Genomic DNA, 13,647 nt, shown 5'->3' with positions numbered 1-13,647 from the left:
GTATATAAGATACTGAACAATCTTGACAAGGTGGGCGTGGAAGGGATGTTTCCTTTTGTGGGTGAGTCTAGAACTAGGGGGCACTGTTTTAAAATTAGGGATTGCCCTTTTAGGCCAGAGATGAGGAGAAACATTTTCTCTCAGAGGGTTGTGCGACTTTGGAATTCTCTACCTCAGAAGGCGATGGAGGTGGAGTCATTGAATATTTTTAAGGTGGAGGTAACTAGGTTCTTGTTTGGCAAGGGAATCAAAGGTTATCGGTGGTAGATGGGAATGTGGAATTCAAAACACATACAGATCAGCCATGATCTTATTGAATGGTGGAGCAGGCTCAAGGAGCCGAATTTTATTCTGATTTTATTTTGTATGCTCGTAAAAAGGAAGTTATGCTGAACCTTTAAAGAATATTACTTTGGCCTCAACTATGTCCAATTCTGGGCACATTACTTTAGGAAGATATGAAACCTTTATAACGAGTGCAGAAAAGATCTATGGGGTTTGTTCCAGGAATGAGGAACTTCTGTTATTTGGATAGATTGGAGAAGCTGGGTTGTTCTTCTTAGAGAAGTAGTTGTTGAGATTTGATAGAAATGTTCAAAATCATAAGGAGTCTAGGCAGAGTAGATAGAGAGAATCTGTTCCCTTTGGTGGAGAGGTCAAGAGCCTGAGAACAGAGAATTAAGGTGATCGGCAAAAGAACCAAAAGCAACATGAGACCACGTTTTTTTTAATGCAGTGAGATATTAGAATCGAGACTGTACTGGCTGAGAAGATGGCAAAATCGATTGTTGCTTTCAAAAAGGAATTGGATAAGGACTCGAAGAGAAAAATTTGCAAGTCAATGGAGAAAGGGGTGTAGGAGTGGGACTAGCTGAAATACAATTATAGAAAACTGGCATTGACTAGGTAGGCCGAATGGCCTCCTTCTGTGCTGTAACCATTCTATGATTCTAATTGCCAATCATTTTAAAAGGTAATTTCCCCTGCACCTCCTTGAAGGGCAAAGGGATAAAATTTGCTCTAAAATCATCAGAAAATTATCCCCATAAAGTATTTATGTATTTAACAGGAACATGATAAATTACAAATCTGATTAACATTTTCTCATTGTTTCATTCCAATGAAAAGAATTACCTTTAATCATAGCTTTACTTCTCATCAAGCACAAAGCAATTTTGAGCCTGAAGTTAGTACTTAATTTTTAAAAACTCCCATAGGGCTTGCCATGTTTGCAATTGGCAAGTGCAGGAAATAGAAGAACGCCAGGGAAGGCATCTTTGACAGTTTTGAAGAAGTGAAGAAATTTTGGGCCACATTCTTAAAAGCAGACATTACAGGTTAGTGCAGCATATACCAGAGGTTGTGCACAACTAATAAGCACATTATTCACTATTCTTTTGTACTTCATAATGGTTCATACTTCAGTTTATATTTCAACTAAGATTCAACATTCTTCTTTCCTCTTACTCTCTTTAAAAGAGTAGAGACCTGACAGCACTGATCTCTGCCCAATCTTGTAAATTATCTTTCAAATCAGAATCTCACTCAAGATAAAAGCATTCTGAGGTTGAACACCATAACCCCTTCTTTCTTGTTCTTTATAAACAGTAATCATTGTTATTTTATTCCATAAATTATTGCTATACATTCATAAACCATTGTTGGCAGTTATGGATCTGCTAGTCAGTCCATTAGCTTTTCTTTAATTGATTTTTAGGAGGGGGTCTGGGTTTTCTTTATCTGATGGGTAAGAATTATACTATAATAATAATAGATTCCAATATATTCTGCTTGGAAATTTCACATTTTAAAGTAGTGGTTTTTCCCTTTTTTTGTGCAAAGTGTACAATAATACATAGCTTACATCGATTACTTAAAAATGTGTATGCTTAAAATTTATTTCAATTAATTTATGGATGAAAACATAATAAGTTGCATAGTTTGAATTTGTAAAACAATTATCAAACTTTGAAAGCAAGAGGCTGTATGAAATACCAGCAGAAGCTTTCACACCGTGGACTATTGAATGCTGTGATTAACAGTTTTGAATTAATTTACTCATGAGAAATCGTACCTTTCATAGCTTACTGCAAAATTAAACTATGAGATTTTCATCTTACGTTAGAAAGCAATCGAATAGCTTCGTTATTTTGGGCCATAATTGTTGCCAAGTGAGCAAGTTGAATAATCTGAATTAGTTACAAACAAAATATATATTGGATTAATAAACCCAATTGATTTCAAAATTTGCTCTAAACTTGAGCAGGTATCATATACTATGTTGTCTCAAAAGGCACAACATTCAGTCAATCATGTTAAACAAACCTGAGAGAAGCACCGTGTAACTAGTGACTAATTGACTAATAAGTAATCTTTGCACTCTTAATTATTCTTAGTGGACCTCTGATTTATAACCTCTGATATTGCTAAAAGACTGCAATAATATTAGTACATATCCCTGTAAATTTCCTGTAGAAGTGGATGTAGGAAAGTGTCTGCTTCAGTCTTTTTGATCTTCTGGACAAGTTGAGCATGCTCTGTAACCAGCTGGCGGAGATCAGCCATCTTTTGGAGAAGTTTAGGAAACAGGTAGATGGCATCAGGATGGTTGCTGTGCAGATGGAGGCGAAGGGCTTGAACAATACTTTCCTGCATCTGTTCAATCTGTGATACATTAACCAGACCTGGTCGATCTGTTAAAAAAAAAATGTTTAAAGCTAAACATCCTGGATTTTATTTTTGTAAGTTGTTATAAAACTCAGCTTCAACTGCAATATAATCTAAATTTAAAGCTATATTTTAAATATTTGGAAGATCAAAGCAATAGTCTTCAGCCACTGCCAGGAGCTCCATACACTTGCCACTACTACCATTCCATATCCCAACCACTGTCTCAATTTGAATCAGACAATTCACAATCTCCTCCAGCTCGATGACCCCTCATTTCTGTGCTCCTCTAATTTTGGCCTGTTGTGCACCCCCCTATTTTAATTGCTCAACCATTAGTATCCATGCTTTCAGCTGTCCAGGTCCTAAACTCTGGAATTCTCTCCCTAAACCTTTCCATCTCTACACCTCTCTCCCCTCCTTTATGCCTTTGGCTTTAAGCCATTCCTTCCCTAAAACCTGCCTCTTTGGCCAAACTTTTGTTCATCTGTCATAATATATCCTTGTGACTTTATCAAATTTTGTCGACATCGCTCCTCTGAAATGCCTTGGGATACAAGTTAAAGGTGCTACACAAATGCAAATTGTTGTCCAGTTCCCTATATGACCTGGAGCTGTATTTCTAATTCCAATATCTCACCTGTACCTCCTCCCTCAACTTCCATAATATTACCCACCTCTGTTCCAGCTTTAACACATCTGCTATTGAAACCCCCATCCATGTTTTTGACACCACCAGATTCAACACTCAATCTACCAGTCTTCCATTCACCATAAACTCCCAACTCAACCAAAAGTTCTCATGTCCATAGCCTATCTCAAACCAAAAGATTATTTTTTACACACACAACTAAAACAACAACCAACATACATTAGGAAGTATGCCAACTTCACCAGCAAAAGCATCCAGTGCTATTGCCAGTCTCTGGGGCTGATACACAGTACAGGATGTAGCAATCTTTTTTCAAATTTGGATATACCCTATTAGGGAAGGCCGCATTAACTGTATAAAAGTTCTTTTAAGATTTTGGTAAGTGCTTTTCTTGAAGATTCAGAGGGTTTCCCTTTACAAGAAAAATTGACCCAAGGGATACAGATTCTGTATTTGCAGGCCATGCAAAAAGATAGGTTTGGCGGGAAAATTTAGTATTCTATTCTGCATGGGAAACTTTCAACCGATTCTGGGTTGTAGGGCTTGGAAATGAATCTTCCAAATATATAAGGATATAAATATGTAACATACATTCACTTGGATAATATCAGAAATAAGGGTTTAGTTATAATGAGGTACTTCAGGAGTACAGATTTTTACCCATAGGGCTGGGAAGATTAAGAAGAGTGACCAAGACTATGGAAAATTATTACAGGACGGTTGGGTGATAGCTTTTTTTTAATTCAAAAACAGAGTTACCTGGAAAAACTCAGCAGGTCTGGCAGCATCGGCGGAGAAGAAAAGAGTTGACGTTTCGAGTCTTCATGACCCTTCCACAGAACTGAGCGAATGTAAAGGCGGGGGGTTGTAGGGACAAGCAAGCAGTGATAGGAGCACATAATCAAAAGATGTCACAGACAAAAGAACACAGAGGTATTGAAGGTAGTGATATTATCTAAATGAATGTGCTAATTAAGAATGGATGCTAGGGCACTCAACCCATGTAAAGTGTAGGATTGCCTAGCATCTGGGCCACTTGCAGAAGGTGGAATGAAGCCAGTCATGCCACACTGCATGGCACTGGAGGATTTTGGGTGGGGGGTGGGGTGGGGTTGCAGGGAGATCTGAAGTACAAGACCTATTAGTTTGCAAGGATCATTGCGAAGTAATGGCTGCCAACAATGGACATAAAAGTACAGAAGATTTCCACAGAAGATTCATGACAATGTCCCTTTTTCTTCGCAGGTTAGAGGGCACATAATGTCCATGAGATGTCATCAACTGGAGGAACTGCACCAAATCTGGAGGAAGAGATCTTGCAGATGGCAGCCAACCAATGCACGGATGGCCCTGGGGTGGTGAGATTCCAAGGGCCCCTGGCTCTCTCCTGGACAAGTTATGCTGAAGGCAGGTGTGGGGTAATTGGAGAAAAGAGCAGGGAGGAAGCATTGATGTGTTTGGCTTTGGTGGCTAGCAGCATTTGGGAAGAAATGTGTGTCTCAATTTTGACAGGGCCAAGAGTGAAATCCTGGTTAACAATTTCCAATGGCAAGTGTGTCTGTAGGAAGCGCGTACTTCTGAAATCATCTCAAATGATGATGGTGCCCTTCCTCATCCCCCCACAGGAGAAACCTCTGCAACTGCAGGCATCAGCCCTGAGGGACCAACTTTAACCTCTAAGAAGGAGGGGGGAGCCTCAGAAGGTGCATAGTTCTTGCGCAGCACCTAGCACCAGTGGAAATACATGCGCGAGTCAGTTGAAAGGTTACACACACTGGTTTGAGCGCATCACAGTCATAGGACCAATTGTCAGAGACTGAGATAGTGCAGGTCTCTGACACTTGATCATTTTTAGCCTCACCTGCACTGTGTTTTAACAAGTTTGTAATGACAGAAAATCAGAATCAGGATCTACATGATCAGCAGGAACTGACTGGTGGGGCCAAACCTACTGAGAGCCAAAATTTTAATAATTAGGCTCTCTGATTTGGAAGAATTTACTTTTTCTTGAATTTGGATAAAAAATACCCAGGGAAAATCAACTGTTTTTGATCTCCCCTCCTCTCCCACCCTCGCACCACTGGCCCCCAACCCCACTACAACCTACTCTGTTACTCTTAGGTAGTCAGTGAGCTTCACTCTGTTCAGAATTACAATTTTATGCACGACAGGAAAAATATTCTGTTCCACACATGACTTTACATAGCTTAAATTGTCAAAGCTCGGGAAGGGGGTCTAAAGTGGTATTTCCCTTCAAGAGTTAAAATTGTGGAATACCAATTCGGTTATGAAAAGAAACAATTATTGGCAAGATACGATATATTGATATACAAGATATGACCTATTAATACACAAGTAGGCTAACTGTCAATACAGCATTTTGTTCAAACCTATATGAACTGTGAAAGAGTTAAAGTGGGTTTTGAAAAGTTACAACTGAAGTTTACAAGTTCCTCAAAAACATCTGAAATCAATTCAGGGAACTAAAGAAGCAAAAAGAAATCCTGAGAGATTGAGGCAACCCTACAACAGTTGCAAGCTTCATCTCTCTGGTTATCAAACTCAGTTCCTCAACGTCCAGCAATGTACATTGCAAACAAGTAACAGGAAACAATAGGGTGAAAATATTTAAGAAAAGTCAGGAAGATTCATAAGAATGATTCCAGGGATGAGGAACTTTAATTATGAAGATAGATCAGAGGAGTTAGGGTTGTTTTCCTTGGAGAAAAGAAGACAGATGTATTCAAAATTATGAGGGGTCAGGACAGAGCGGATAGGGTGAAACTGCTCCCACTCATGAAAGGATCAAGAACGAGGGGCCACAGATTTAAAGTAATTGGCAAAAGAAGCAAAAGCAATAGCGTGAAAAAGTTTTTTCTCATGAGTGGTTAAGATCTGGAGTGCTCTGCTCAAGAGTGTAGTGAAGGCAAGTTCAATCGAAGCATTCAAAAGGGGATTAGACTATTATCTGAAAAGGAAGAATGTTCAGGGTGATGGGGAGAAGGTGGGAGACTGGCACTAAGGGAATTGCTCATTCAGAGAGCTGGTGCAGGCACAATGGGCTGAAAGGCCTCCTGTGCTGTAATAATTCTGCGATTTAAGCAGAGAAACAAGTACCAAATGAAACTAAGTTAACCCAGAAACAGTTATTAAGTGAAAATATTTTTCAGTATTTCACTGTTGCAAAGTCAGTTATTTACTTTATATCACATCTGTGAGTTACAGAAGCATATAATTTTACAAAAAAAGGTATATTCCCTTGAAAAGCTAAATTCACTTGGCCCAACCAGTACTTCTGAGTTACCAGAATAGGTTAAAAATTACTCTTAATCTTGTGCAATGGAAAAGAAAACTGAAGAACAGTAATGTCATTGGTGAACTATGGAAATTCATTGTCATCATATCAACCACCAAACTGTCACTGGAGTACTTTTGCGAACAATGCTAGTCCCTTTTTGTGCTTTACTATGTATTCAGGTGTCTTCATAGTAACGAAACACTTAACACACAAGTAACATCCTATGAAGGTCCCCAGCATCACAGATGCCAGTCTTCAGTCAATTCGATTCACTTCACGTTATATCAAGCAGCAGTGAGGGCACTGGATATTGCAAAGGCTATGGGCCCTGACAATATTCCGGTAATAGTACTGAAGACTTGTGCTCCAGAAGTTGCCACGCCCCTAGCCAAGCTGTTCCAGTACAGCTACAACACTGGCATCTACCCGGCTATGTGGAAAATTGCCTAGGTATGTCCTGTACACACAAATCAGGACAAATCCAACCCGGCCAATTACCACCCCATCAGTCTATGCTCCATCATCAGTAAAATAATGGAAGAGGTCATCAACAGTACTATCAAGGGGCACTTGCTTAGCAATAAACTGCTCACTGTCACCCAGTTTGGGTTCTGTCAGCTCCTGACCTCATTACAGCCTTGGTTCAAACATGAACAAAAGAACTGAACTCCAGAGGTGAGGTGAGAGTGACTGCCCATCAAGGCAGCATTTGACAGAGTGTAGCATCAAGGAGCCCTAGCCAAATGGGAATCCTCTCCACTGGTTGGAGTCATACCTAGCACAAAGGAAGGTGGTTGTGGTTGTTGGAGGTCAGTCATCTCAGTTCCAGGACATCGCCACAGGAGTTCCTCAGGGTAGTGTCCTCAGCCCATCCATCTTCAGCTGCTTCATCAACGAAGGTCAGAAGTGGGGATGTTCAGCATCATTCGCGATTCCTCAGATACTGAAGCAGTCCATGTCCAAATGCAGCAAGACCTGGACAATAGCCAGGCTTGAGCTGACAAGTGGCAAGTAACATTCGCACCTCACAAGTGTCAGGCAATGACCATCTCCACCAAGTCAGAATCCAACCAACCATCGCCCCTTGATGTTCAATGGCATTACCATTACTGAATCCCCCACTATCAACATCCTGGGGGCTACCATTGAGTAGAAACTGAACTGGACTAGCCATATAAATACTGTGGCTACAAGAGCAGGTCAGAGGTTAGGAATCCTGTGATGAGTAACCTACCTTCCAACTCCCCAGAGCCTGTCCACTGCCTACAAGGCACAAGTCAGGAGTGTGATGGAATACTCCCGATATGCCTGGATGAGTGCAGCTCCCAAAACACTCAAGAAGCTTGACACAATCCAAGACAAAGCAGCCCGTTTGATTGGCACCACATCCACAAACATTCACTCCGTCCACCACCAACGCACAGTAGCAGCAGTGTGTACCATCTACAAGATGAACTGCAGGAATTCACCAAAGCTCCTTCGACAGCACCTTCCAAACCCACGACTAATACTATCTAGAAGAACAAGGGCAGCAGATAGATGGCAACAGCACCACTTGGAAGTTCCCCACCAATCTGCTCACCATCCTGACTTAGAAATATATTGCCGTTCCTTCACTGTGGGTTTACCTACACCACATGGACTGCAGTGGTTCAGGAAGGCAGCTCCCACCACCTTCTCAAGAGCAACTAGGGATGGACAATAAATGCTGGCCCAGCCAGCAAAGCCCACATCGGCGCCTACAAGTGCCAGAAAATGATCATCTCCAACAAATGCGAATCTAACCACTTCCTTTTGATGTTCGACAGCATTACCATAACCATTAACTAGAAACTTAACAGAACCAGCCATGCAAATACTGTGGCTACAAGAGCAGATCACGAGTTCTACAGCAAACAACTTGTCTCCCAACTACCTTAACCTTTTCCATCATCTCTACAAGGCAACAAGTCAGCAGTGTCACAAGTGGAGCTGCACTCATCCACTTGCTTGGATGAATGCAGCTCCAACAGCACTCAAGAAGTTCAACACCATTCAGGACAAAGCAGCCCACTTGATCAGCACCCTATCCATTCACTTCGTCCACCATCATTGCGGTGTCAGGAGTGCGTACTATCTACAAGGTTCACTGCAACAATTCACCAAGTCTTCTTCGTCAGAATCTTCAAATCTGCAGCCTTTACCTCTAGAAGGACAAGGGCAGCAGATGAAAGGGTACACCACCCCCTATAAGTTCCTCTCCAAGTCACACACCAACCCAAGGTGAAATTATATCTCGGTTCCTTCACTATCTCTGGGTCAAAGTCCAGGAACTTCCTCCCTAACAGCACTGTGAGTGTACCTACACCAAATGGTCTCCAGTGGTTCAAGAAGTGGCTCACCACCACCTTCTCAAGGTCAATTAGGGATGGGCAACAAATGCTGGCAGTGATGCCCATATCCCATGAAAAAAACAAAAGTATAAAGTCCATGAACCGAAACCAGCTGAGCAAACACAATGTTTACTGTTAGTTATCTAATGAAACACCTAGAAACCACGGTAGCCAAGTGCAGCCAAATTCCAGCAATTTTCATCTCATTATTGCAAAGTCGTATATAGTACTGTAATAAAGTTGAATTCTAAGGGCCGAATCTTCTTCTGAGCTCAGGAAGATCAGAAGGTGCATATTTCAATTTCAAAGCAGTGTGCCTGCTAATCGATGTAAGGAAGCAGGTGGTTAGATACCTTTCAAGTGTAGACTTTTTTTCAAGTGTCACAAACCAGCTATTTTTATCAGTTGGAGTCTGTGAAATCACAGTAGAAAAGAGAGACACAAGTTGGCCGGACATTTTGTAACATTTTACACAGCATTATAGTGTTTTCTCTTTTGGAAAACTACTGCAATACATGTGAACAAATACACAAGGCTGGTCAATGTAAGGGTCAACTTACCTTTAAAATATAGATCCCTATGATAATCACTGCATTAAAAACACATCTACATTGCAACACAACACCTAATAATGACATCTGAAGATGTGAAAACACTTTACACTTACATTTCAGAAGGTTCCAGACTCAGCAAGTTTTCATTTTCTTCACAAACTATTGAAACTGACATGCTTTTACTAGGCTCTTCCAAAACTGCACCACCAGATGAAAATGGCGTGCAAAGGAAAATCCTATTTACTCCTCCATTTAAAATGGGGAACCTAATCTCAGCAGGGGCAGATGCGCGTTTTGCATATTAGGCATTCCTCACAGACAAATGGCCAGAGAAAAATGGTGTGGGGTCAGGAATGCGGAGGAAAATTGGATTTCTAAGTTGGCCATTCAAGCACCAAAACATGCTTTCACACAGTCGAAAATCTGGCCCTAAATCTCCAAATAATTTGGGGGCATCTTTTCTATTTGAATTAGTATAGGTTGATCATTTATTAACACTTGCGCCACACAAGTGGTGGGCAATGATCATCTCCAATGAGTGAGAATCCAGCCATATCCCTTTGATATTTAGTGACATTAACATCGGTGAATCCCTCACTATCAACATCCTGGGGGTTACCATTGATCAGATGCAGAACTGGACCTGCCATATAAATACTGTGGCTACAAGAGCTGGTCAGAGACTGGGAATCCTGCAACGAGTAACTCACCTCCTGATTCCCCAAAGCCTGTCCACCATCTAAAAGGCACAAGTCAGGAGTATGATGGAATACTTTTCACTTGCCTGGATGAGTGCAGCTCCAATGGCACTCAAGAAGCTCAAAATCATTCAGGACAAAGGAGCCCACTTGAACGACACCCCATCCACCACCTTAAACATTCACTCCCTCCACCACTGGCGCACAGTGGCAGCAGTGTGTACCATCTACAAGATGCAATTCAGCAACTCACCAAGGCTTCTTCAACACCACCTTCCAAACCCACGATCTCTATCACCAGGTAAAGATACAGGAATCAGGTGCATGGGAACGCCACCTGCAAGTTCCCCTACCATGCGATATACCACCCTGACTTAGAAATATATCGCCATTCCTTCATTACCGCTGGGTCAAAATCTAGGAACACTCTTCCTAACAGCATTGTGGGTGTACCTAAATTACATGGACTGCAGCGGTAGAAGGTAGACCGCCACCTTCTCAAGGGCAATTAGGGATGGACAATAAATGTTGGCCTCGCTAGCAACACCCACATTTCGTGAACAAACAAATAAAAAAAATCAAAGATATAATGTAGTAACTACACATTAGATATCCAGCTGCTTTGGCTAACTGTTCAACTCAGATAATGATGTTTGGATATCAGGCTCTCAGGATAACAGTGTATATCAAGCAGTAGTGAATAAATCTGATATCAAGTTTCTCAATTCATTACTTATGCAGAACAAAGATATTTCTCCCCAAGCATCCAAAGGCCCTGATGTGGCACAATGGGTTGTTTGCCCTCTTTCTGTGCTGTAAAATTCTTATCTTCCAATGAGATAACATGGATCTGTGCTAAAAGAACAGAGTGATGATATTTGTATTTGTGCATGAATCCGGCAGGTGATGGGCATCATAGGAAAGCCATGAGCCTGATTTTGATCCTGCTGCACATTCCAGAATCAGCCTTATTTTATTACAATTGAGTGTGAAGGCCTTCCTCAACTGATAAATCAGTACTCCTCCATGTTGAGTATCACTCGGAGGAAGCACTGAGGGTAGCAAGGTCACAGAATGTACTCTAGGTGGGGTCTTCAATGTCCATCACTGCGAGTGGCTTGGTAGCATCATTACTGAGCAGTTTGAGCCCTGAAGGACATAGCTGCCAGACTGCGCCTGCAGCAGGTAGTGAGAGACAAACACAAAGAAAAATTTACTTGACCTCATCCTACCAACCTACCTGCCACAAGTGCATTGGTAGGAGTTGCCACTGTGTAGTACTCAGGGGGCAGGATTTTCCTCTCATCAGGCGGGCGGGCCCAGGACCCAATTAAGGCCTGCCTAGTATGAAACGTGCTCCGCACTGGCCGGGAAGGGCCGAGTGAGGTCCTGTCGGCTGATGCCCAATTGTGACCCGGCGGCCGGTTTAAAAGTGGCCCAGGCAGTCCCTGGAAGGCTGCCACGGGGGACGTCCTCTGAACCTTTGCACTGGACCAGAGTGAGGCTAGACACGGCAGGTAGGAGGGCAGGTCGGGTGGGCACTCAGCTTTTCTAATGAGTGCCTTGCTGTTCTCCTGGAGGTGGCGGCTGCCAGGAGGGACACCCTTGTCCCCAGGGATAGGAGGAGAAGGCCACCGTATCTCACCAAGAGTGCATGAGAGGAGGTGGCAGCAATGGTGAGCAGTCATGATGTGGTGCCGTACACATGGGTGTAGTGCCGTAGGCACTTTAATAACCTGCTGCGCTCAGGGAGGGTGTGTACTGTGTTGGCGTGGGTCAGTGTGCAGATGTGTTAAGGTCTGGTCGTCCCTCCGTGAGTCTTGGGGTGATGGTGTCTGAGTACCAATTGTCAATCATGCCGGAGCTGGCCATGGGGTGAGCACTGGCTGCTTGGACTGAGTGCTCTGCGGCTCGAGGGCCACGGCTTAGATGTGCCCTGCCAGGTGCCCAGGCTAAAATGGCTCTGCATGTACAGAGTGGACTAAATCAAGGCTCCTCTGTTGTTTCAGGAGAAGACAGAAGACAGCCCACAACAATATAGAAAGGTCGCAGACTGGCGGAGACCCTGCTAGCCTCCTAATCCTCTCGAGATACGAGCAAGATGCCCCTGGGCTCGAGAGCTAGCACACCCCACATGCAACCGTGCGTGGGGAGGTGGGGTTGCCACATGAAGTTAGGAATGCAGTGCACAGAGATGAGACTTTTGGCTTATGCAGCCATTCTAAAGTAGTCTCTTCATTGATGTGAGCCTCGAACCTGGAGTCCCCATTGATCATTGGAAGATGATGGCACCATGATGCAGATCTCCATTGTCTCACCAGGGTACCTGGCATGCACAGTGACAGTGCGATGACTTTAACTAATGACATGTCCTTGTTCTTCCTTTTTAGGTTCGTCAGCAGGCATTTACTCTCCGGACCCTAAAAGGCCACTACTGACACTGGAGGACCACCAGGAGTCATTTGCAACCTGAGTCACACCCGCTCTCTGAAGCACAGATGTTATGACCGTGCAGTTGGAAAAGCTGAGTTATTTTTAAAAGTCCCAGAGGGAAACTTTAAACAACTGTCATAACCTATATTTTAAGTGGCATGTTTGAGATGCATCTCTAAATTCAGGAATCAGACCACCAGTTCTCAAGGGGCTTTATATTAAGCTTAATGAAACATTTTATTAACTTACACAAGTTAAATATATACATGGCAACAAATTACTACGATCATAACTTTCAACAAATTCCCAAACTAATCTCCATTAAGGCAACAGCAACTCATAGGCTTAACCAGACACCAGGCAAAGCATTTTCAGCTTACAAATTCAAAATGAGGTACTTTTCACTTTGGTTCCTGTGGAGACAGTTGGAGGCTTACGGTTGCTTTTGATCTCACATTGCCTCTGCCCTATACAAACAAAATGGTTGTCTTGTTCATTGAATGAACAAGTTCATTGAATGTAAATTCTCATTGTATCACCAGCCTCTTCTAGCAATAAAACCCCTTTCATAGTTCCAATTTTACTAGCAATATAAACATATTGCTTGGTATCTGCTAGATAGGTGTCAGTTTTCACCTCACTTCTTGAAAGCCCTATTCAAAAAATGCAAATGCATGCTATCTCTCTTACATATCAAAACTAGTACACATCAAAGCACCCAGACTAGCTGGCTTTAATCCAATTAAGACATACCGACAGACTAAATCTCTATCATAAAAGAAAAATATTTCCAGTAATATTATATACATTAATAGCTTCATGACACAGATACCAGCACCTCAGCAGGCATTAGAGCGGCCTCTAGTATCACAGTGCACATTGGTGAGGGCACTTCACAATCACTTGAGGTGCAGGCAGAGGCAGGGAGTGCTCAGGGCGCTGGCAATCGAAGAACTGATGGGGACCAGGATAA

General features: G+C 42.4%; 1 protein-coding gene across 5 annotated transcripts in view; it reads right to left on the bottom strand.

Annotated features, from left to right (window-relative positions):
* Positions 1 to 219: 219 nt before the first annotated feature.
* Positions 220 to 13,647, bottom strand: part of pparab (peroxisome proliferator-activated receptor alpha b) — a 269,353-nt gene continuing 255,925 nt past the window's right edge. For all 5 annotated transcript variants that reach the window (XM_041215595.1, XM_041215594.1, XM_041215596.1 and 2 more), the window contains one exon: positions 220 to 2,693. In XM_041215595.1, the coding sequence (XP_041071529.1) occupies positions 2,446 to 2,693 (248 nt within the window). In that variant the 3' untranslated portion in view covers positions 220 to 2,445. The remainder of the gene's footprint in view (positions 2,694 to 13,647) is intronic.

This window comes from Carcharodon carcharias, chromosome 21, assembly GCF_017639515.1.
Source record: "Carcharodon carcharias isolate sCarCar2 chromosome 21, sCarCar2.pri, whole genome shotgun sequence".
In the NCBI taxonomy this organism is placed as follows: domain Eukaryota; kingdom Metazoa; phylum Chordata; class Chondrichthyes; order Lamniformes; family Lamnidae; genus Carcharodon; species Carcharodon carcharias.
The sequence above is the reverse complement of the archived record's forward strand: the minus strand, read 5'-3'. Positions and strand labels throughout refer to the sequence as shown.